At 41.5% G+C, this 24,686-nt stretch overlaps 1 protein-coding gene across 1 annotated transcript; it reads left to right on the top strand.

Moving 5' to 3' along the window:
• Positions 1-321: 321 nt before the first annotated feature.
• Positions 322-23,959, top strand: slc8a2a (solute carrier family 8 member 2a). The gene is made up of 12 exons (XM_053485755.1): positions 322-591; positions 822-959; positions 2,403-2,630; positions 4,097-4,378; positions 4,746-5,192; positions 5,451-5,797; positions 6,961-7,064; positions 12,890-13,002; positions 13,160-13,243; positions 13,565-13,664; positions 21,005-21,277; positions 21,659-23,959. The coding sequence occupies exons 1-12, from the start codon at positions 322-324 to the stop codon at positions 22,033-22,035; spliced, it is 2,763 nt and encodes a 920-aa protein (XP_053341730.1). The 3' UTR covers positions 22,036-23,959.
• Positions 23,960-24,686: the final 727 nt, after the last annotated feature.

The raw sequence follows: 24,686 nt of genomic DNA, 5'->3' as shown, positions 1-24,686 counted from the left end.
GATCCAACTCAACCTATAAGGCTAAGCTCTAAGCCACCAAACAACTCTTTTCTAGCGTTTTAAACCCACTGATCTGCCTCCATCTCCTGGTTCTGCCGCAGAAGAACTAACTCTACTTTCCTCTTTTATAGGTATAAGACTCAAATTATAGGTGAATAATTACAAACTATACAGCACTGCCATCTATAGGATCATCTGATTAATACAACTCTTGTAATAAAAATAAGACGCAAAATTCTGTGTATGCCTCTCTTTCTCTCACTCTCTGTCCCTTTCTCTTCAGGAGGGGACTGTCTCTCTCCTGCCTGCTCCTACAAGGACATGGCTTGTCCTGTCCTCCTGCGCCTCCTCGTCCTGTCCGTGTGTGTGTGTGGCGGTGTCGAGGTAAACAGCAGCACTAAGCGGAGTTGTATGGATAAGGTTCAGTGTGCCAATGGGATTCTGCTACCCGTTTGGCTCCCTCACAACCCGCCGCTGCCCCAGCAGGTGATCCGGGCGATCATCTACTTCTTGTGTCTGCTTTATATGTTCCTTGGTGTGTCCATCATCGCCGACCGCTTCATGGCCGCCATCGAGGTCATCACCTCACAGGTACACACACAAAAGCACCTAAAAGTACACTCAGCGTAAATAGAGTTTCATATTTACATTATCACATATGATTATATCGGGGCCAAGAATGTTACCTGTTTTTACCGAAGGTGTCAACAATTCTAGCTATCTACCTCCTACCCAGTCAGAATCTAAAAAGTACTTGGTAGTAATTAGTTGTAATAAGCTGTTACTAAAAGAATTTAATTTCAAAATCTGTGTTTGTTAAGGAAAAAGAGGTGACCGTCACAGGGCCGAATGGGGAACAGACAGTGATAACGGTACGGATATGGAATGAAACCGTATCCAATCTCACTCTGATGGCCCTCGGCTCCTCTGCGCCGGAGATCCTGCTGTCAGTTATAGAGGTATGCGCACGCGCACACACACGCACACACACACACACACACATTATATCCCACTGAATCTACTTGATCTGAGATACTGTCAATCACAGAACTACACACACACACACACACATACACACACACTTACTTCTGCCCTGGGTCATCTCTGTCATCTTCTCTTGTGACAGTGTCAATAGCAGAACGTATAAACACACACACACAAACACAAACACAAACACACACACACAAACACACACATCCTAAAGACACAACAAACCACCACCTTGGCTTTTGTTGTAAGCACACACTCAGGGTGTTCACACATCTGCTGTTCTACAGACCCTTTCTGATACTGAGGGCAATATGATCCAATGCAAAGACAAAAAAATAGCATGCAAAACACACACACACACACAGACACACACACACACACAAACACACACACATACATTGCTGTGTAATATCACACACTCATTAACACAAGATAAACAGTTAACACTGTAGTCATCTTGGCAAATAAGCAACTATTTCACACACCGTCTTTCTACACACACACACACACACCTACACACACACACACAAAGCCAGAATTCAGGTTCATTCCCATTATACATTAACTGTTCACGCTTTTGGAAAGTATTTCCAAACTCACTTTCCCTGGGCCTGTGGATGCTCATTAACCTCAGGCGCTTACAATCTTTTCTTTTTGTTGGAAAATGCGCAACTCTACTTTTTCCATTTTGAATAAGAGATTACAGATTGTCCTCAACCATCCACTTATTGACCCTTCTGCCACCCTCTCTAGGCGTCTCATGCCCTCTATTGGCCAAATCTGCCGTGTACTTCAGCTGTATTTTGGCACATCCTTATTCTATTTGTCCGCATTATTTCTTTTTTAATGGCCACCTCTCTGTAATTATGTTTGTTCCCTGAGCCTAAGATGGTCTGAAAGATTATGCTATAATCACAAGAATGAAGAGATGATGGTGTTTTGCCAGAGGAGAATTTTGTTTAGGGAAGTTTTGTTATGGGAACTAAATATTAACTAGTGGCACTAGAAAATTAAGAGCCATTTATAAAAAAAACACCAGCGGTCCGTCGCCAGCTTCACCAGTCGCGGTTAGTTTGTTCCGAATGTCGTGGAAGGACATGTGTTAGGGTATATCAGGGTAAATAAATAAATAAATCATAATCTGTTGATAATGGTATTTGTGAAACTGATATAAAATCAATATAAATGGTGTATAAAAGCAATATCATACTTGAAACACTGATATTCACAACCTGGAGTGTGGCATTGCTTAACAATAACATGATCAAACTAAATTGATATCTGGTTTCAAAAACCTCATTTCTATATTTTCATGTATGTAAGCATAAATGATGTTAACCTTATTGAAGATTTGCATCTTTAATACGTGTAAGGGTGTGTTATTGGTAAATTTTGAGTTTTTGTGTATTCAGGTGTGTGGACACGGCTTCAAATCAGGTGAGCTTGGCCCTGGCACCATCGTCGGCAGCGCCGCCTTTAACATGCTTGTGATTATTGCGATCTGCGTCGTTGTAATCCCTGATGGAGAGGTGAGGAAGATCAAACACCTGCGGGTGTTTTTCATCACTGCCTCCTGGAGCATCTTCGCTTACATTTGGCTTTACCTTATAATCTCGGTCATCTCCCCGGGTGTTGTCCAGGTGTGTCTTTGTTTAATGTTTAACATTTTGGGTTAAATAAGCTAATCAATTACAGACATACAGACAAATCATGATAATCATTTGCTATTAGAAGAAGAAGAATGATAATGATGATAATCATTTGCTATTATGATTAGCTTGATCATTATATGGTAGCTAGCTAGTCAATAACTTTTAAATTGCATTTGTAGGAAATAGTGATCATTATCAAGTTATTGTTATTGTCAACGGTATTGTATCTATATTGATGATTATTTTAATTCCTATCAGTGTGGCGTGAAAGTGTTTGCAAACAGGACACCTGAGAGCCCTCAAAAGTAATTGTGGTTTAAAAGTGGAATGGAGGATTTCATTGCTTATGAAATTCAGCACACTCACAAATACAGACACTAAAGTGTACTTTAAAGTACTTTCCTTCAAGTGGGCTGTTGCATTTGTGCCCCTGGAGCTTCTTTAGAAATGTTTGCAATTAGACAAGTGAATCTTAAGACACACTGCTCTTGCAACCCAGAAGATTTGGGAATGCATCAAGAAATAAATTGTACGAATGCATAAGATGTGGAATTACTGACCAAGCAAATGGAGTAGGACTGCTATACAGCAAATGGCAACAACATTTACTGGCAAAGCCTCTGCTTCAAGATAAAGAATGCTTTCTTCCACATCTCAGAACCAGAAAGTTCAGAAAGGACATAATCATTGCAGCTAAAGTGGTAGGAATCCCATTCAGTGATATTGTTAGTCTATACAGAATCACAACATGTCATTATTTTTCTTCTCTATGACTGTTGCTTCCATCCTGGGTCAATGATGGATCGTTCTGGCTGCTCCCAAATGATCCTCACTTAGCGCAGATCAGAATTGGATCACCAAGTGTCAGTCTGGTTCCACTGTGCTCCTGGGAGAACGTCTTCTTAAATACATCATCAACCAGCACCCATATTGTCTTATTCACCCAAATCTTTTCAGATCTGCTGCTGTCATAACAGAATTATTACAAGCCTCATCTCTTCAGACACATCAAGTCTTTACCTAAGCCAGGCATATTCATACAGTAATCATATTTTGAAAAACAATGAAAAGCATTTTATCTCCCCACAGCCACATCACATTTTATCTCCCCACAGCCACAACACATTTACTTTATTAGGGCAGAACCTTGTGTTCATGAGGCATAGAATCACTTGTCTTTGCCTGGTGCTTGCATTAGCTTCTGTACAGCCACCAGGCAGATGTTTTGCTAAAACTTTTTAGGGGTGATGTCACTTTGAAACATTGTAGTGTAAGGTCCTCTTCTTTAGATAATGGTAGCATAATTATGGGGAAGTTACCAGGGATCTCAAAAAATGACCATGAACATCAATAGATTATTGCTGTTTTTTGGAACCTAGGTTATTCTCTGCACTTTTATTAACTTGTAAAACATATATTCACACCTGTGTGTGTTTTTCCTTTTTTTGTGTTAGGTGTGGGAAGCCCTGCTGACACTCTTGTTCTTCCCCATTTGTGTTTTGATGGCATGGATCGCAGACCGACGGCTCCTCTTCTACAAATACCTTCATCGCCGTTATCGTGCTGACAAGCGCCACGGCATCATTGTGGAGACGGAGGGCGAATTGGCACCCAACGGCATCGATGTTATCATGGAGGGGAAGTTCCATGGCAATGCCAACGGAGGTCCTAGCACAACTGCCAGCAATGTCAACATCATTGAGACTGGCAAAGACCCAGAGCAGGAGCGTGAGGAGGTACAGGAAAGGTGTTAGTCTGAAAAATGTAGCTAAATAAAAGAAACTATTTGGTCTGACAAATTAGTCAGTTTGGAAATGTAGCTGGCGTGTTGCTTTAAGGTTTCTTCAACACTGTAATACTTCAACACTAACAACTTTTCTAACTTCTCTCAGAGCCATTACAGAAACGTTTCTAAAACATTTCAAATATATATATTCACAAAAATATTATGAAGTACTGCTAAATCTTTGCTGAAACATGATTGAAATTTTGCAAAATTTTTACTACACAAAATATTGCTACTGTAAAAATTATGTATATGAGATTTTGCAACATTTTAGATGTTTCTTGATGTTGCTATTGATAAAAGTTTTGTCCTTGTAGGTAATCCGTATGTTGCGTGACCTAAGAGAGAAACATCCAGATAAAGACTTAGACCAGTTGATTGAGATGGCCAACTACTCTAATTTGCAGAAGCAACCAAAGAGTCGTGCATTTTACCGCATACAGGCCACACGCATGATCATCGGAGCTGGAAATGTATTAAAGAAGCATGCTGCGGCAGAACAGGCTAAACGTGCAGGCTCAAGCTCCGGCCCTGATGATGATCTGGAGAATTGCGCACTTGTGGCTTTTGAGGAGGAGCGTTATCGCTGCAGTGAAAACTGCGGCCAGCTGAGTGTATGGGTTATACTACGCGGGGGCAGTGGGTCCGGGACATTCCAAGTGGATTACCAGACTGAAAACGGCTCAGCCCAAGCTGGAGTGGATTATAATTACAGCGAGGGAACACTGGAGTTTCAACCTGGAGAAACACGAAAAGAGATAAAGGTAGAGATGTGGAAAGTGTGTTTTAAGCTAGAGTAAGATGGATAGGTAATAAGCAAACAATTCATGGAGGCTCTGATACCATGGGTAGACTGGTGGGGGCAGAGGTTAGACACACAGTCTAGCTTTTTTGGTAAATGTTGTATTAGTAACTTTCACAAACAACATGATCTTTGACACTTGTGTGGAAGCATTAGCAGGTTACAACTGATACAGCAGTTATGTGTATGTGTCAGTGATATGATGTGTGTGCTTTTTTAGATTGGCATCATAGACGATGATGTTTTTGAAGAAGACGAGCATTTCTTTATTCGTCTCTCGAACCTACGGGAGCCGGGGGTTGAAGCCACACAGGCCGTCCGATTGGTGGAACCAATGGTTGCCACAGTAACTATTTTGGACGATGACCATGCAGGCGTTTTTTCATTTGGGCGGCGTGAGCTTCTTGTTGCTGAGTGTGCGGGTGTCGCTGAGGTAACTGTCACTCGGGAGACGGGGACCCGGGGCACCGTTGTCATCCCGTTTCACACCGAAGATGGAACGGCGCACAGCGGAGTCGACTACCAACAAACACAGGGTGAACTGGAGTTCAGCAATGAGGAGAGCTGGTACGTTTTCAATGTGTAAATGAAAATGTGTAAATGAGTGTTAAGTGTGTGTACGTGCGCCCTGCAATAAATCTCCTAGGGTCGGCTCCAGGCCCCCTTTAACCCTGTACCAGATAAGCGGTATAGACGATGAATGAATTTATTAATTATATGATAGTTGCATATTTGTTGTGCATCATTTATTAACGTTATTTTTGTTTAAAATTGTATGTTTGTGTAGCGATTCTGTTGTTGTACGGTGGATTTTAATTTTATGTGCTTTTTCATTAGTTTCATTTCATTTATAGTGCTTTTTCTGTCATTGGTAAATTCCTGGTAGTTGTTCAGTAGATTATGGTGGTTTGCGTAGTAGTCTTGTTTTAACTATAGCATTGTTTGGGATTTTTTTTGTGTCATTGTTGTTTTAATAGAGCTGTTAGGAGCTGTGTGGTTGCAGTATTGTAGTTAGTTTGATATAGTGTTCTGGTAGTTTTTGGTGTACAGTTTTTTTTTGGTTTAGTATATGGTGGTTGTGTGTTTGTTGTGTAGTAGTTACATGGGATTACTTATATATGTGCCAGTTTTGTGGCAATAACTCTCAGCCAAGTTCTTGTAACGTGCAAGTGGTGTTGGTGAAGGATTGTGTGTGCAGTTCCCACAGGCATGTAACTCGTTTCAATTGATTTTTCAAGGATCAGGCGTTACACCTTCCGAATGTTCATGAAAACACCTCCAATGGGCTTCGAGCCACCTTAACTGAAATCTTCTTTTATGGACATACTGCCTTTTTAAAAATAAATGCACAGTTCAAATTGTTTCTCATCAACATACTGTGCTTGAAGTCTTCTGTTTATGTCAATCGCTTTTATGCCTTCATTCACCAGAAATTTCATCACAAATCCCAGTTTGACTTACCTAACAGACTTATCTAACTGTTCTATAGGTTCTATTCAACTTAAATGTTAAAAACATCTGACTTAGCATGTGGTGTGTGTGTGTGTGTGTTTAAATTATTCACTGTCTGTTGTTAAGTATTGATGCAAGTTCAGCTTTGAAGTGACTTAAGCATCAGGGTCTCTGTTAATATTTTAGGGGTTAAGCTCGAAGGAAATAAGCAGTTGTCATCACCTCTCTCTCTCTCTCTCTCTCTCTCTCTGTCTTTCTCTTTATGTGTGTGTGTGTAGTAAGACATTACAGGTGCCAATCATTAATGTCCAGGAATATGATAAGCGAGAAAACTTTTATGTTGTCCTTGAAGAACCTCAGTGGCTCAAGAGAGGAATTTCAGGTATGTGTGCAAGCAAGTGTGTGTATGTGTGTGTATACCTGTAAAGTGATGACCTGTGAGGTCTGTCTGTGTGAGATTTTTTTTTTATAGCATCAAGTTGCAGTCGGCAACCTTTTCCCAACCCCACTGTCTCTCTCTCTCTCTCTCTCACACACACACACACACACAAACAAACACACATCCATATACACTGTCTACTGTCTCCAGTTTCAAAAGCGTGCAATAGTGTATCACTGACCGTTGTCTAAATTTCCATTTTCTTTCATCCTACTATGCTTGTCTATTAGTCTGAGATTGAATATGATACATCTACCTTGTTTCATTATTGATTAATGAAATGATTGATTGACTTATTGTCTGATTTGTGTTTTGCTGCAGATTTGTTGTTGAATCAGGGTAAGCTGTACATCATGCTCAGTACATACTTTTCCATTATAAGTTTTTTTTAATTATTTTCCTCAGCCACTACACCAATTAACACATTAGCAAGGAAACAATTAGGGGCATTAGCACTAAAGGATCATTTGTGCCTGTGCAGAGCAAAGTCCAGCCCATCTGGTCCAATCGTACAAAAAGCAAATGCAGCACAACTCACAGGTAAAAGCCAACACTGGCCATGATAGAAAGGCACCAGCTCGCCATGAATATAGCTGTAGAAGGTGGCTTCTACAGGTGTTAAAAAAGAAAGAAAGAAAGAAAGAAAGAAAGAAAGGCAACAGAACATCTGGTGCATTAGAGACTGCCAGATCCGATGGCACTTGCGTCCTGGTGCGAGACACCACAGCATACCCTCTAGAGGTCATGCCACAAGGGCCCAGGGTGGCACAGAGGAACCTACACAATACAGGGTATAATGTTTTGGCTTGTACTGTTATGGCTAATTGGTGTACATGGACAAGAAAGAAGTGCTGTGCTATTATAAATGTCATACACACTCGCTCCGCGACCGGCACTAGGACCCGGAAGTAGTACGGTCAAGACACAGGAATCATAAAAGGAGGCAAAATGGCACATCACATCGCTCAGTTATTGAGTTGCCAATGTAGGTTCCGACGTGTACCTGTCAAATCTTGAGGACTCACTATTTCTGGGTTTATATTCCTGACCGAGTGTGTGTTGTAAGAATGCAAGTTTATTTGTGTAGACTCTTGCTCTCATTACGAGAGAGTCCTAAGAATATTCGCGTGGTTATCCTGCCTCTTCGCACTACTTCCGCGTTTGGGATACCATCCACGCTACATGGGCTAAACTGCTAAGTCATCTGTTGTTATCTCTGGTTGGTCCCGTGACAGAATGACTGAGCCAGCAGTTAACCCAGCGGATTACGCCCACCTCTGCGATGTGGTGGATGGACACGCTAGGTTGATTGATCAGCTGAACAGCGAAATCGCGACTCTCCGTAGTAGCGTCCATGACAAAAAATTGGGAATAAAACTCGAGGCGTTATCCCAGCCGGTTCGGATCACTTTTGTTGATGGTTGGCCCTTATCATCCAGCCCCATCACCACTCAGACTCAACCCATCACCTTAGTCATCGACCTGACCAAGAACAGACCCAACTTCATCTCACCACCATCTCTTTACCACCCATCATCCTCGGACACCCTTGGTTGCTTCAACACGATCCCCTCATATGGACCCAGAATCTAATTCTTCAGTGGGGGCCGACCTGCTCCGAGCTCTGCTTACAAGCACCGGTTGTGACGTGCTCTAGGGAGTCCGAGGCCCCCGACGTCGACACCAACGCCATTCCCACTGCCTACCGGGACCTGGCTGAAGTGTTTTGCAAAAGACGTGCCACCCACCTTCCGCCTCATCGCCCCTACAATCTGGCGATTGACCTTCAGCCGGGCTCCGTACCTCTCCGCAGCCATCTCTACTCCCTCTCTGCCACGAGACGTAGGCGATGGAGGAGTATGTGTCGAATGCTCTCTGCCAAGGTACCATCTGGCCCGCCTCATTGCCCGCCGCTGCGGGGTCCTTCTTTGTGAAAAAGAAAGGGGGTGAACTTCGCCTATGTGACGACTATCGGGGGCTAAATAACATTACCATTAAGAATCGACATCAGCTGCCTCTGCCCTGGACACCCTCTCTGGTGCCACCATTTTGACAAAGTTGGACCTTCGGAGCGCATACAACTTGGTGCACATCAGAGAGGGCGATGACACACATTTCATCAATGATGTTCTCAGGGACATGCTAGGGTGGTGGGCATTTGCATACCTCCACGACATCCTCATTTACTCACGTACAGTTGACGAACACATCCAACATGTCAGAGCGGTATTAAAGAAATTGCACGCCCACCAACTGTAAAAGTTGGAGAAGTGCGCTTTTCACGAGCACTCCACCACATTCCTGGGTTTTGTCATCTCGCCCCAGGGTGTGGCCATGGACCCGCAAAAACTCGAAGTTGTGCGTCATTGGCCCCTACCCAAGACCCTTAAGCAACTTTAACGCTTTCTCGGGTTTGCGAACTCCTACCGTCGCTTTATCTGGGACTACAGTACGGTTGCAGCACCCCTGACCGCTCTGACCCGTCCATCATCTCATCCTTTCAGCCTCAACTCCACCGCCATCTCCACCTTCCTGTCACCGCTTCTTCTCCATCCAGATGCAAGCAAACCATTTGTTGTGGAGGTGGACGCCTTAGATGTGGGCGCTGGGGCTGTTCTCTATCAGCGAGGTCCAGATCAGAAACTACACCCCTGTAGCTTCTTCTCCAAAAAAATTTGATGCCACTCAGCAGCGATACGGAGTGGGAAACCGCAAAAAATCATCGCAGGCAGCCGATGCTCTCTTCAATTCGTCCAGCGCGCTTTCTGGTGGCTCAGAAAGGAAAAACCACCATAATGACCATAATCGATCGGTTTTACAAAGCCGTGCACCTGGTGGCCCCTACCAGACTCCTGTCAGCCAAAAACACAGCGCAGCTGATATTAGAGCACGTAGTCCGCCTGCATGGGTTCCCTAAAGACATCGATTCGGACAGGGGGCCCCATCGCTTCATCGCTGATCTCCAGCGCTCCTGGGCTCGCTACCTCCTATGGGCTAAGTTATCACACAATCTTCATGTCACTTCTGCTACCAATCTCAGTCCGTTTGAGGTATGCGACGGTTTCCAGCCTCCGATGTTCGAACACCAAGAACTGGAGGTTGACGTACCGTCGGCCCAACAGTTGGTCCGCAGGTAAGGACAAGTAAGAAGTGCTGTGCTATTATAAGTGTCATACACACTCGCTCCGCGACCAGCACTAGGACCCGGAAGTAGTACGGTCGCGACACAGGAAGCATAAAAGGAGGCAAAATGGCGCATCACATCGCTCGGTCATTGAGTTGCCCATGTTGGTTCCGACGTGTACCTGTCAAATCGTGAGTACTTACTATTTCTGGGTTTATATTCCTAACCGAGTGTGTGTTGTAAGAACGTGAGTTTATTTGTGTAGACTCTTGCTCTCATTACGAGAGAGTTCTAAGAATATTCGCGTGGTTATCCTGCCTCTTTGCGCTACTTCCGCGTTTGGGTTACCATCCACGCTACACGGGCTAAACTGCTAAGTCATCTGTTGTTATCTCCGGTTGGTCCTGTGACAATAAGAGCTAATCAACAAAAGAGTGGTGGGATGAGGTGGGGTTATTGATTCCACCACAAAGATTGTTTTCCTATAACAGAAGGTCAATGTCATTTCTTTATCAGAATTGCCATCAAACTGTAATTTCCATGGACTACAACCATTGAGATGACCCCCATTACATGCTCTCTCATGTTAATGTTCACAAAACTACCAATCACAGTTACATTCACACACAATACATAAGAACTTTCATATCAGATCTTACAACATGTACTCAACTAGCACTTGCCTGCTTCAGTTTATATCCTTAAGTAATCCTACAACCCTTCAATTGGTCATTCCAATTCCTGGCCTTGATCTTAATTTGTAATGTGATATAATTTATTATATATAGTTTAATAAAACACTGTTGACCTGCACTTGTTTTCATACGTGCCTTCATGACAAAATACTTTCCCATCTCATGGACGCAGATAGCAGCTGAAACAAGCTATTCCTCAAAGCTGCCTATTGTGAAGGGTTGAAAGCTGATTTGCTTACAGAACTAGCATGCTATGCTAACACGCCAACCTTCTAGAGGCCTTGTTCTGGAACAGAGAAATCACAAAGGCCCAATTTGCCCAATTTGCATTCTTGCCCACATTTTGTACTGCTGGGTCAGATTATGCACTCAAGTAACCTTTATAATGTTACAGCACAAACCAAATTCCGACTCCCAACTCTCCCCTTCCTTACCACCATCAGCACCAAGATCCTGGTAGTGTTTGGCTTCCCACTATTGCAGACCCATGACCCACAAATCTCCTAGAGGAAGCAAGGAATCTCATGCTAATCCATTCACTGCCATGCCAGGTCTCTTTGTATCTCCTCTATGAACTTGGTATTTGCTACAATAGAAAGCCCATTATTATGTTCATGTGGAAATTTTCCATTAAATTTATCACAGGATTGGGCCATAGAGCTGCTAGCAGGAGCCACACCTTCTCTTGAATGCATTTACTCTCTGTCGGCCCAAGTCATGGAGGAGTACATCTAAGTAGCCCTCCAACAGGTGTATAATCCCCCTTAAAAGGGTTTTTAGAAAAAGAAAAGGAAGCCCATCTATAGATTATCATGGTTTGAACAAAGTCCCTATTAAGTATCTTTATTTTTTGCCTATATTTCCCACACACTTTAACAAGTTGGGTGTAGCCAAAATCTTTACTAAATCTGAACTACAAAGCACATACAAGCTGATATAGTTTTGGGGGCACCACCAACAACAATTTTATGTTCATGAAGAGAAAATAATATAAATAAACTAACACACGCAATGAGGCAAATTTAATAGAACTCAATACACAACACAATAACTTTGTGAAAAATACACTCTGTGTTATCCAGAGCGGCTCTTACCAAGTCTTTGTTTAGTGATCATGTATTGCTCCTGCCTCCTACATCCTGACCTGGATTCATGCACTTAGGTCAGCATCTGCATTTCTTAAAAATCCAGAACCGGCTTACTATTTACACTTGTTTATTTAATAAAAAAATAAAATTTTATTAAGTTATGGTTAAATTTAAAATGAGGCATGGTGCCTCAGTGATCAGCACTTCCATCTCGCACCACCAGGGTTCAGGTTCCAGCCTCGCATTCTGTGTGCATGGAGTTTGCATGTTCTCCCCGTGCTGGTTGGTTTCCTCAAGGTAGTCCGGTCCCTCACACAGTTGAAAGAAATGCAGATTAGGCTAATTGGTGTATTTCCAAATTTCCCATAGTGTGTGAATGCATGTGTTGACCAGAGGTCCTACCACAGTCGTAAAAATGGGAAAAAATACAATGGTCACCATTGGCCTCCATGGCCCCTAGTTTAGAAGACCATGATGGATGGATGGATGGATGGGTTAGTTATCTCATGAAATGCCTGCAAAACTACAATGGTTCCAGTTCTCACTAATGTTATAGCAGCTATGAACAGTTGTTACCTCAGCAACCTCACTTTTTTTCTCTCTCTCTTTAAGTAAATTAAATTAAAATAAAATAAAAATAGATAAAATAAAAAATAAAAACACATAGCTTGTCATGTTACCCATCAATCACTGGAAGGTTTTGGAATGATTATTGTTGCAAATTTGCTTAAGTGTTATCACTGAAGATTCCTTAAACTCCATAAATGTCTAATACACATCTAACACTAAAATGTAAGAAACCTTACATTTTGGTGTTGTATGATTTTTATTTCTTCTGGAATGTCTCTTACTTATTCTCAGGTGCTCCCAGTCCTGAGCTCGAAGAGGCAAGGAAGATTGCTGAGAAGGGAAGGCCTGTCTTGGGCGAACACAGTAGGCTGGAAGTCATCATTGAGGAGAGCGTGGCCTTTAAGGTACACTCCATCTCCAGTAGGGGTGCTACTATTTATACTTTGAGGCATGTTGTTGTTTCTTTTATGTGGATAAACGTATTAATGCCCAGTGGCATGTTAGTCTCTTTGTGTTTGTGTGTGTGTTTTGTGCTAACACAACACACTCCCTGTCCTGTAGATCCGCCAGGGAATGGCCCCCAATGGCACGATAGACCCGGTAGAGAAGGCTCCACCCCTCTGCATGAGACCTGTTCATGGAGTGGTAGATAGTTTATTGGTCAAGACTCTGATTGGATGCTTTCTAATCTTTGGAAGTAGGCGATTGGCTTGTCAAATTAAACCACTGACCAATCAGAGTCTCGCGTGTTTGTTTGGATTGCTGTGATTACCACTGATTCTTTTTTTTTTTCTTTCTGTCTGATTTCGGTTTTCAGTTTGATTTTGATTCATGGTTGTGTGTGAGAGTGTGTGCTCTGAATGATTAGTGTATAGAAATCAAAATATTTTCAATTGATCATTTGCAGTGATAATTTTTATCTTAATTTTAATTTTTATGTTAATGTATGTGTGTGCGCATGTGTAGGACACTGTTGAACGTCTGTTAAAGGACACTAATCTGGCTGAAGTGATTGGAACACACTCCTGGAAAGAACAATTCATCGAGGCTGTCACTGTCAGTGCAGGTACTGTGTGTTTGTTTTGTGTGTGTGTGTGTGTGTGAGAGAGAGAGAGAGAGAGAGAGACAGTTACCCCTTTTCCACTGCTCTGGTTTCCGTGCCGGTTTCCAATTTTGGAACCAGTGCCACGCTTTCCCACAGAAAAAAATTGGTGCCGGTGCCCAAAAATAAACACCAAACCGGCCCCTAAACTCTACTGGTCTAGTTGCGAGAACCCGTGATGTCACGAGCGGTGGGCGGAGTTATAGGGAGCGTTAAAAAAAATGGCGGAGACCCAAAGTCCGTTAATGTGGAGCGCAGACGAAACAAAAGCGTTTTTTCGGCATTATTGGACATTCGCCGAGATTCGCAGAAATTGGAAAGTGCTTTAAGAAAAAAAAAGTGAGGGGGGCGCTCTTGCGTGGCTATGGGGTAGGACGTGTTTGGCTCGTGCTCTCGCCGAACTCTTGTTTTTTAATATAAATAAGCGCTTTATTTTACGAAAACACTATATAAAATTTTATATGATTTTACTTTAAATTAAGGGGGAAATTAACATGCGGGTCAATGGCGAAAAAACTACGCAAATATAAATACGACGCATCATCTAATACTAGGCCCAACGTCGCCTCGTCTTCGTGCTCCACCGTCACCCGGTCCCGAGCAACACCACCCCCTCCGGGCAGTCCGGAGAAAATGGATCCTAAGGCCTTGAAATCCGAAATTCTTCGCTCATTAAAAGAAGACATCTCGGCAGTAATTAAGCCTAAACTAAAAAATGCGCTTGCCGATGATTTCAGCGCCCTTAGGAACGAGATACAATCCGTTAAAAGGGAAATTATAAACAATGCGGCGGCCTTTCACTCTGAAATACAGGAGATGAAGACCGTGATACAGGAGGTGGAAGGCGGCCTATCAACGTGCTCAGACGAGGTGACAACTTTAAAATCTGTGGTCACTTGTTTGAAAACAGAGGTAGCTGAGCTAAGAGGGAAATGCGAGGACATGGAGGGAAGGATGAGAAGATGCAATATCAGGATAGTGGGGGTGGCTGAGACGGAGGGATCAAACTCTAGTGTGTTTGTTTCGAGGCTGCTGAAAGAAACACTACAACTGGAGAAGGATGTGCTTGTGGACCACTCACATAGAATTCAGCCTCAAAGAATATCGGATGGAAAACCGCGTGTCATCATGGCTAAACTTCATTATCACCAACACTGTGTCGAGGTGTTGAGCCGTGCGCGCGCTCGGGTTCCGCTGAGATTTAACGGAGAATCAGTCGCCATCTTTCCGGATTATACTGCGAGTGTTGCCAAGGCCAGGGCTGCGTTTACCGAGGCTCGGAATCTACTGCGCAATCGTCAGGGCGTTCGGTATGGCATCCTATACCCAGCCCGTTTACGTGTTTCACACAATGGGAGAGAAAAGGTGTTCACAGATGCAGAGGAAGCCATGAGGTATATCAGGAAAAACATTATCCCCACAGAGGCTTGAAAACTATGAAAACACTTAACTTATCCGTCTATACCGTTTTCCAGCCTAGACCGCGTTTCAGTGGAGCAGTGACCTTTTAGTTCACGTTGTTTTTAGCTCCTCCCAGAGGACGTACAGGGTACTGTTCAGTCATGAGCAGGAGACTTTCCACGGATAATTCTGACATGACAATATTTGCTTAATAGTCTCGCTGCTGATGGAAACATCACTCATTTTACTATTGATATATCGTTAAGGTTTCCTTCCCTACTTTTTTTTGTTGTTTGGTTTATTTATTTTATTGGTATTATTATTATTATCATCATCATTATTATTGTTGTTATTACTATTTTATTATATCTTTTAATTAATAATAAAGCTCTTCCTTAATTGTGAGCTTGTATTGATTAGTTGCAGTTTAAGAGAAGCGTCTAATATTATTGCCTTTGCCGGTGTTAAAGGCTTACTTTAACTGTTTTCCTTATTGTTATTACTATTATTATTACTATCTTATTTCGCAGATTTTACGACATATCATAATGCGCTATTTGAGTAACTTTAGTATGGTGGGTTTGGCGGAAGCGTGAGCTGTTGGCTCTGTAGAGCTCCCAACACAAACACTTAATGTGTGGATTTGTTTTTGCAGGGTATTTTGTTCACCATGTTCTTGTAGGTGATGGGGGGGAGGGGGTGGGGTTTTATCCGGGGGTTTTTTTCTACCAGACTTATTCTGTCAGATGTCCATGTTAATTTTCACTCACTTTCAAGTTGCTTTTATGGATTTCATACATATAAATACTTCCCCTTAAGATGACAGCTATCCAAACTTTTAAAGGGCTCAATGGCTGTTCAGTTAATTTCGTGAGCTGGAATGTTAAGTCACTTAACCATCCCGTGAAACGTAAAAAGGTATTTGCACATTTAAAACAACTTGATGCGGACATCGCATTTCTTCAGGAGACTCATTTACATACAACGGATCATTTCCGGCTACACCATTCACTATGACTAGTATAGAGGCTGATTCCTTGGGGCGATATGTTATTGTGGTGGGCCAGCTTTATTCCCTCCCAGTCATTCTGGCCAATATTTATGCACCAAACTGGGATAACCCTGCATTCTTCTCAAATATTTTCTCTCGGTTACCAGATATATCATCACACCGCCTTATTCTTGGTGGCGACACAAATTGTGTACTCTCCCTTTTAGACCGTAGCTCGTCCAGAAAACCTCCCCTTTCTAAATCAGCACGTTCAATTAAACTTTTTCTTAAATCATATGGTATAGCTGACGTTTGGCGGTTTCGTAACCCAATTTCCAGAGAATATTCCTTCTTTTCTTCTGTTCATAAGACCTTTTCCCGTATAGATGCTTTTTTCCTAGACAAGAGACTTCTTCCTTTTATTACCAAATGTCATTAAGGAGCTATAGTTATATCGGATCATGGTCCCCTAATTATGAAAATGCGTATCCCCAATACACAATCCAGCTACCGTCCCTGGAGGTTAAACTCCTTGCTTCTATCAGAGGAAGCTTTCACTGAATTCATTTCCTCTGAGATTGCATTATTTCTTGAGATCAATCAAACACCAGCGATGTCCTCTTCAACTATATGGGAGTCACTTAAGGCATATTTATGAGGCCAGATAATTTCATATTGCGCAAAGAAAAATAAAAATGACACTGCACGCTTTAAAGAACTGGCTGATGAGATACCGGAGCTAGATAGACTATATAGTTATGTACCCTCTGCAGACATAATGAAAAAGCGTATACTTTTGCAGACTGAGTTTGATCTCCTGTCAACAAGGCAGGCTGAATATCTTCTTTCTAAATCAAGACATATGTCCTATGAGCATGGGGACAAGGCTGGGCGAACACTTGCTCATCAGCTAAAACAAAGAACTGCTGTCATGACTTCTGGTGAAGGAAGCGGGCGCAAAAGCAGGATTAGTTCATGACAAGTTTTATTCCTTCTTTTCTTTGAGATTGTTAACTCAGTACACTATATGAAAAACAAGAAGCGAAGCAACAGAAACATGGAAGGCTGGGGGTCTGCAGGTGGGTCGGGTTTGAAAATAGAAACGAACAAAACATAACAAAAAAAACAGGCAGCGGCGAGTAGAGTCACTCAGAGAGTCACTCAGCCTTGACCTTGACCGTGACGCGGCAGCAATAAACCCTCGACTTTGACCCCTCCCTGCAGACTCTGCTCAGTCCTGGAAAAGCACATACACACATAAGATCATTACAACCACGACAGACAGAGGTGCACGTCAGTGAACAGACAACGTGATGAGAGTTCGGCTGGGCTATAAATAGAGACACACGTAAGGATGGACAGGTGATCTTAATTTGGTGCTTATCACAAACCAGGGAGACATGTACACACAAACACACTAGGGTGAGACAAAGGAGCGGCTCAGTAATCCGGTGACCCAGATCTTACCCTCCCGGACTGAGTTGGCAAGGATGTTACAACTGCCAATCAGTCTATCCCTGTAATTAACAATGAGCAAGGTTTAAAAAATACCGATAGCCTTAAAATTAATGCATGTATTCGAAATTATTATCAGTCACTATATGCTTCCGATTCATGTGTCGATCCTCTTTCCCTGGAGGACTTTTTTAATAATATACATATCCCTTCTATAGATCCAGTGAATGTTGCTGAATTGGAAGAAAATCTCACGGTGGAAGAAATAGCCTCAGCAATTGCATCTATGCAGAGTTGCAAGTCACCAGGACCGGATGGTTTCCCAACAGATTTCTTTCTTCACCTTTACTGTTATCAGTTTTTGAAGAGTCAGTTTCAGTAAAATCCCTACCACCAACCATGCGTCAGGCAGTCATCTCATTAATCCTTAAAAAAGACAAGAACCCTCTCGAGTGTAGCTCATACCGTCCAATATCCCTACTTAATACCGTGTTGCCCTCCATCATATCACCTGACCAAACGGGGTTTATTAAGAATCGTTATTCTTTTTTTAACATCAGACGACTTTTGAATATTCTTTATGGCCCTTCCCCACCTGGCACACCGGAGGTAGTTCTCTCATTGGATGCAGAAAAGGCATTTGACCGTGTGGAATGGGGCTATCTTTTTAATACTCTGGAGAGGTTTGGATTTGGTTGTAAGCTTATATCATGGATAAAACTTTTATACACATCTCCATTAGCCGCTGTGCCTACTAATAACAGCATATCTGCTAATTTTGAGCTTCAACATGACACAAGGCAGGGATGCCCTCTGTCTCCACTTCTATTTGCAGTCGCAATGGAACCACTTGCTTTAACTCTGAGACAAAGAGCCGATATCCATGGTATTCAACAGGCAGGATTGGAACATAAGGTGTCGCTTTATGCAGACGACATGTTATTGTACTTGTCACAACCCCTGACAAACTTACCTAAGTTAGTGACTCTACTTACAGAGTTTGGCAAAATATCTGGCTATAAAGTTAATATCCAGAAAAGTGAACTAATGCCTGTTGGTGATGGGGTCAGTCTGTCATCTTTAAGCTCAATTCCCTTTAAGATTAGCCCTAAAAAATTTAAATACCTTGGGATTTGGGTTACGCATGATCATAAAGACTTGTTCGGAGCCAATTATCCACCTCTCTTATCCAATCTTAAACAAGATCTTGAGCGTTGGGACCACCTCCATCTTTCATTGGGTGGAAGAATTAATACAATAAAAATGAATGTGTAGCCCAAGTTTTTGTATATTTTTCAGTGCCTTCCGTTATTTTTAACAAAATCTTTCTTCTCCAAATTACATAATCAGATCTCAACCTTTATTTGGAACAAAAAAAACCCAAGAATTAAAAGAATTATACTGCAGAGACCTCGTGCAAAAGGAGGGATGGCACTTCCAAATTTCATGTATTATTACTGGGCAGCCAATATAAGAGCGCTGTTGTTCTGGTTAAATAATGACATTAATCCCCCTGTTTGAACAATTCTGGGGGGGGCTTTAGTTAGGCCCACTTCTCTAGTAGCATTATTGTGTTCTAAAATACCATTTATTCAACCAATCTTTAGTTTGACCTCTAATCCAGTTGTTATACATTCAGTTAAAATCTGGAATCAATTCAGACTATCGTTTTCCCTTACGGAGTTACCACAGGCTGCCCCAATTGCTAAAAATTACATGTTTGTTCCGTTATGATGGATGATGCCTTTAAAGTTTGGGCTAGAAAGGGTTTGGTCTCATTGTCTGAACTCTATATTGATGGAAATTTTGCATCCTTCGAACAGTTGGTGCAGAAATACGACATTCCCAAATCACATTTTTATAGGTACTTACAGCTTCGGAACTTTGTGGCATTGAATTCTAATAATTTCCCATCATGCCCTCCACTTTCTTTATTAGATTCAATATTTGAATGTAAATCAGTCCAAAAACGAACTATACACAGGATTTACGAAATACTCAATATGTATGATTTAACACCCTTAGACTTACTTAGGAATAAATGGGAGACAGATTTAGATGAGACAATTTCAGAGGAAATCTGGCACAAAATAATACAGGGAATTTTCTCATCATCCATTTGCCTTAGACATGCTGTAATACAATTTACGATTGTGCATCGTCTACATTGGTCAAAAGTCAAACACTCTAAGATTAAGACTGATATAGACACCACGTGTGACAGATGCAGACAGACTCCTGCAACTCTGCTGCACATGTTCTGGACTTGTCCAAGACTCTACATGTTCTGGACCAATATTTTTGAGACTTTTTCTGGAGTATTTGGAGAGATAGTAGAGCCAACTCCATTTGTCGCATTGTTTGGTGTGCCTCCAAAAAATACCAGTTTTAACCAAAGGAAAATTAAAATATTGGCCTTCTGTTCCCTTTTGGCTAGGAGATTAATCTTGACTAAATGGAAAGACCCTGATCCACCAACATTTAGCCACTGGATAAGGGAAGTGATGCACTGTTTTAAACTGGAGAAAATTAGGTATACAGTTAGAGGGTCTACTGACACATTTTATAGTATTTGGCAGCCTTTCTTAACTTTTGCTGAGGTTATAAACGCAGATAAGATAGTACCGTAAAGGAAGTGTGTGTCAAGATTACTTATTATTATTTTATTTATGGACATCTGATTGTTATGGCATCCTTGTGTTTGTCTGGTGTTTGGGGGGGGGGGGGGGGCTTGGGAGGGTTTGATTTTGTGTTCTGTTCTCTTTTGTTGTGGTTTGTTGTGTTTTTTTTTCTGTAAAGTTTGAAAATAAATAAAACAACTTTGATCAAAAAGAAAAAAAAAGTGTATGAGGAAATAAGGGAAGAACTATTAGTCGCAGGCTTCACACGAACAACCGACCAAATAGTGTATGAGCTAAAAAAACTGAAGAAAGACTTTCAGCGGTTATAACACGTCGAATAAGCTGCTTTTGGATACTGAAATACATTTGGAGAATAACCAGTAAACTGACTTCGGCCATGGTCGTTTCTGTTTAGTGAGCGTGGCCTGTGACATATCATGCAGCTGAGCTCCTGTCTAGTGTAAATGCGGGCCGGTTCTTGGTGGTTCCCAGTCCAGCACCAGCCGAGCACCTGAACGGCACCTGGCACCAGCACCAGTGTAGTGGGAATGAGGTATATGGCTAAAAAGTTCCATCTTAAATTCAAGTCATCTCCTTTCATAAGTTTTGGGAGTGTGGCCTACAGTCCCTATAGAGTGTATCAAACAAAGCTTTTAACCAGTGCACTGGATCTTTAAGATCTTTTGGTCAAAAAGGTATACAATACATATAAAACAATTTGTGGTTTGTGACAGGAGCATTTAATGTTGGAACTACTTGGTAATGTGTATTTGTCAGTGGAGTTACTGGAGAAAGGAAGTTAGAGGGAGTAGTTAAAGTTTGTGCTTGTCTCTCAGGAGAGGGCAGTGAAGGCGAAGGGGCCGAGCCACGCCGGCCGTCCTGCTGCGACTACTTCATGCACATGATGACGGTGTTTTGGAAGTTGATGTTCGCTTTTGTCCCGCCGACTGAGTACTGGAATGGCTGGGCCTGCTTCATCATCTCCATCATCGTCATTGGCTTCCTCACAGCCGTCATCGGAGACCTGGCGTCTCATTTTGGCTGCACTGTGGGGCTGCGGGACACCGTCACAGCCGTGGTGTTTGTCGCTCTCGGCACCTCCATCCCAGGTGTGTGTGTGGGGGTGTGTGTGTTTTGTTTTGCTCTCATTAATAAGCACGATACAGTATTTTGAACAAATAATGAACCTTTTTTTTCTCTGCCTTTTTCCTTCTCTCCTCTCCTTCTCTTCTACCCTGTTTTTTCTTTTTTAATTTCTCCTCATCTTTCATTCATTCTTTCTTTCTTGGTCTGTTTTCTCTCCCACTTCCCTCATATTTTGTCATTTGTTCTCTCTGTCTGTTCTCTTTCATCCTCTCCCTTTTATATTATGTCTTTTTCTTTCCTTCTCTCTCCTTATTGTTTTTCCTCTCTTCCGCTTCTTTCAATTGGTTTTAATTTTCCACCTTTCTGTCTTTCTCTCTCACACTCTCTACATTTTTCTCTCTCAGACACGTTTGCAAGTAAAGTCGCGGCAGTTCAGGATCAGTACGCTGACGCCTCTGTGGGAAACGTGACAGGAAGCAATGCCGTGAACGTCTTCCTGGGGATCGGAGTGGCCTGGTCCATTTCAGCCATCTACTGGGAGGTCCAAGGTCAGCCGTTTGAAGTGGAGCCAGGCTCTTTGGCTTTCTCCGTTACACTTTTTACCATCTGCGCCTTCATCGACATGGGCGTGCTCATGCTGCGGCGCCGCCCCTCTGTGGGTGGAGAGCTGGGCGGGCCTAAAGCCCTCAAGATCCTCACATCCATGCTATTCATTGGCTTGTGGCTCCTGTACATTACCTTCTCCAGCCTGGAGGCATACTGTCACATCCAGGGCTTCTGAGAAAACACACTTACATGCACTTTTTTTTACACAATGGGGTCATCATTTGAAAGTTTTTTTTCTCCACCATAATGAAACCGAGAGGCTTTCTTCATCATCCTCATCAGCTTCATCTACAGGGGTGGATAAACTTATTACTGACATTATTTTATAGTCTGTTATAACAGAACCACTCATCCTTAAGAACAGACTAAAATATTTTCCATGATTGATATTTAAACTCGAATCTGAACTGATGGCCTAAACGAGTGAAATGAATTAATCAAACTCAAAAATAAGGATTTCTTTTACATTTCATTGTGGATATTTTATGATTGTTATATTTATGTGTTCCAGCTTATATAGCACTAAAATGTCTCAGTGTTATTAACTACTCGTTCAAATTATATCTTCCAGGACATTCTGATGAACTGATCAAAGACTCAAATATAGAAAATATTTATCTTTTTATCAGCTTACATGGGTATTTAATCAGAAACAGCAAACAACAAATGTACAAAATGTACTAATACAGAATTAGGTAATCATGATATAATGCTTGGGTATATACAGGGTTAAAAACATATCTAGTATACTGTAGGTCTTAATATTGTTACATTTAAGAAACTTCTTTTGAAAACATGCAATACGGTGTTCCTCAAGGTTCTCCTTAGGTCCTTTATTGTTTTCCTCCTATATTCGTTTCCTCTCAAATTAAATTTTTCCTTTCTTTTTTGTTTTTATTTTCTTACTTTTTATGTTTTCTACCTTTTTCGCCTTTTCTTTAATTTTTCCTTTTTTAAACTTCCTCTTTTTTAGAGTCCTCTTCCTCATATCATCTATCCCCAAAATTTACAATGCCTGTTTAAAATCTGAAAATGTGCTGGAGCCCATCCAAACTTTTAATCAAATATTTGATCAACAAACAATAACAAGACTAAGATATATTTCCCAAAACCTTCATTTTATTTTAGAGCAATACAACAAATGTGCAAAATTAGGCCTGTATTCTGGATGGTTGACACTGGATAATTTTCTGATAACAGATTTTCTTTTTTTACCTGAAACCATCTATTTTAACTCTGCCCCTGCCAATGATGCCAGATGTGGTTTCTCACCAATAAAAATATTAAAGATATGGCCCAAAAGTAAGATAAATGATGAATAACATGTAATTTAAATCACCTGGCTTTGTTTAATTAGTTTTGATTACCTTTCTGAATTTTTTTAGTCATTTAATGGAAACCAGGAGGGCATGACCCACACTTTGGGAAACAGTTATATTTCACATTTTTCTTTCTTCACTATCTTGTTTCTGCTCCCCCTTTCTCCCCTTACCATTTAAAAAAATTCTTTCAATATGGTGTCCATCAGGGTTCTATATTAGGCCCCTTCTTTATTTCCCTTTAAATTCCACCATGCAGGACTATCATGCAGACAACACAATTACAGATTTAGCACCTGGTACAGATTTGTCAGCACAGCTACACAAAATGCAAGACTGTTTTAAATATGTAAAAACATATACAAACAGAACATCCTTCCTATGAAGTAGAATTAAACAAAAATACCAGTCTTAAGAAATAAGTCTCCCAGCGATAACACTAACACTTGTATTCGTTAAACCTTGACTAATGTAGCTTCAGTAAAGGACCTTGGCATAGTTTTATCTTTAAATTTGTATGTAAATAAAACAACGTCTTATTATTTCCTACACCATGTCTTTATCATCATAGACCGCTGTTGCTAAATAGCGGTTCTGCTGCGTCTTTAAGTGCACTTTGGCAGTCTATAGCTTTATCATGAAAAGAAAATCAAACATACAAATATTGCTGATGACTTTTGATGTTAAAATTGTGTAATGTTCTTCTAAAGAAGTATAACCCATCCTAGTGATACTTCCTGCTCTATGATGTTTTTTACTGATCTCTTCAAGCAGACTAGCACGTAGTAGTATTTTCAGCAGAGGCAGGTCTAATGTCAACGGTGCATTAGTAAATATTAGTCTTCTTGGCCTTTATGTTTTTCCACAATCTTTTTTAATGGGTACATATGTGGCTTAGACATTTGAACATTTTATTTAACTTCCATAGCCAACATCTCTGACTACATTCACATAGTTCCGCCCCATGGAGATCTACCATAAACTATGAAGTAAAGCAATAGTTCCCAATCCTGGTCCTGGAGATTTTAGGCCATGCACATTTTAATGTTTCCCCTGCTCTACAACACTCACTTTTATTTAGAAAAGGCTGCTAATTACTTTTAAACACAAACGAGCATTCTGAAACAACAGCTGCATTTCACCACTACAACTAGCGATTTGAAATCTAATGCTATTGTATCATGGCAGTCCCCTGAGCACTGCACATTTTTTGGACTCAGAGGTTGCAAAGGACTTATGATTTTGTGTTTTTGATTTCATAGGGGCTGTGGTGGCTCAGTGTGTTAAGACTCTGAGTTACGGATCGGAAGATTGGCTCACAGCTCCGCCAGGTTGCCGCTGTTGGGCCCTTAACCCTGTCTGCTCCAGGGGCACCGTAAAGTAGCTGACCCTGCACTCTGACCCCCTATTAACAAAAAGTTGGAATATGTGAAGAATAAAGAATTTCACTGTGCAGTAATGTATGTGAGACAAATAAAGGCTGAACTGAACTGAACTAGTTCCTGTT

Source organism: Clarias gariepinus, chromosome 24 (genome assembly GCF_024256425.1).
Source record: "Clarias gariepinus isolate MV-2021 ecotype Netherlands chromosome 24, CGAR_prim_01v2, whole genome shotgun sequence".
In the NCBI taxonomy this organism is placed as follows: Eukaryota; Metazoa; Chordata; class Actinopteri; order Siluriformes; family Clariidae; genus Clarias; species Clarias gariepinus.
This window is presented reverse-complemented; position numbering and strand designations above follow the sequence as displayed.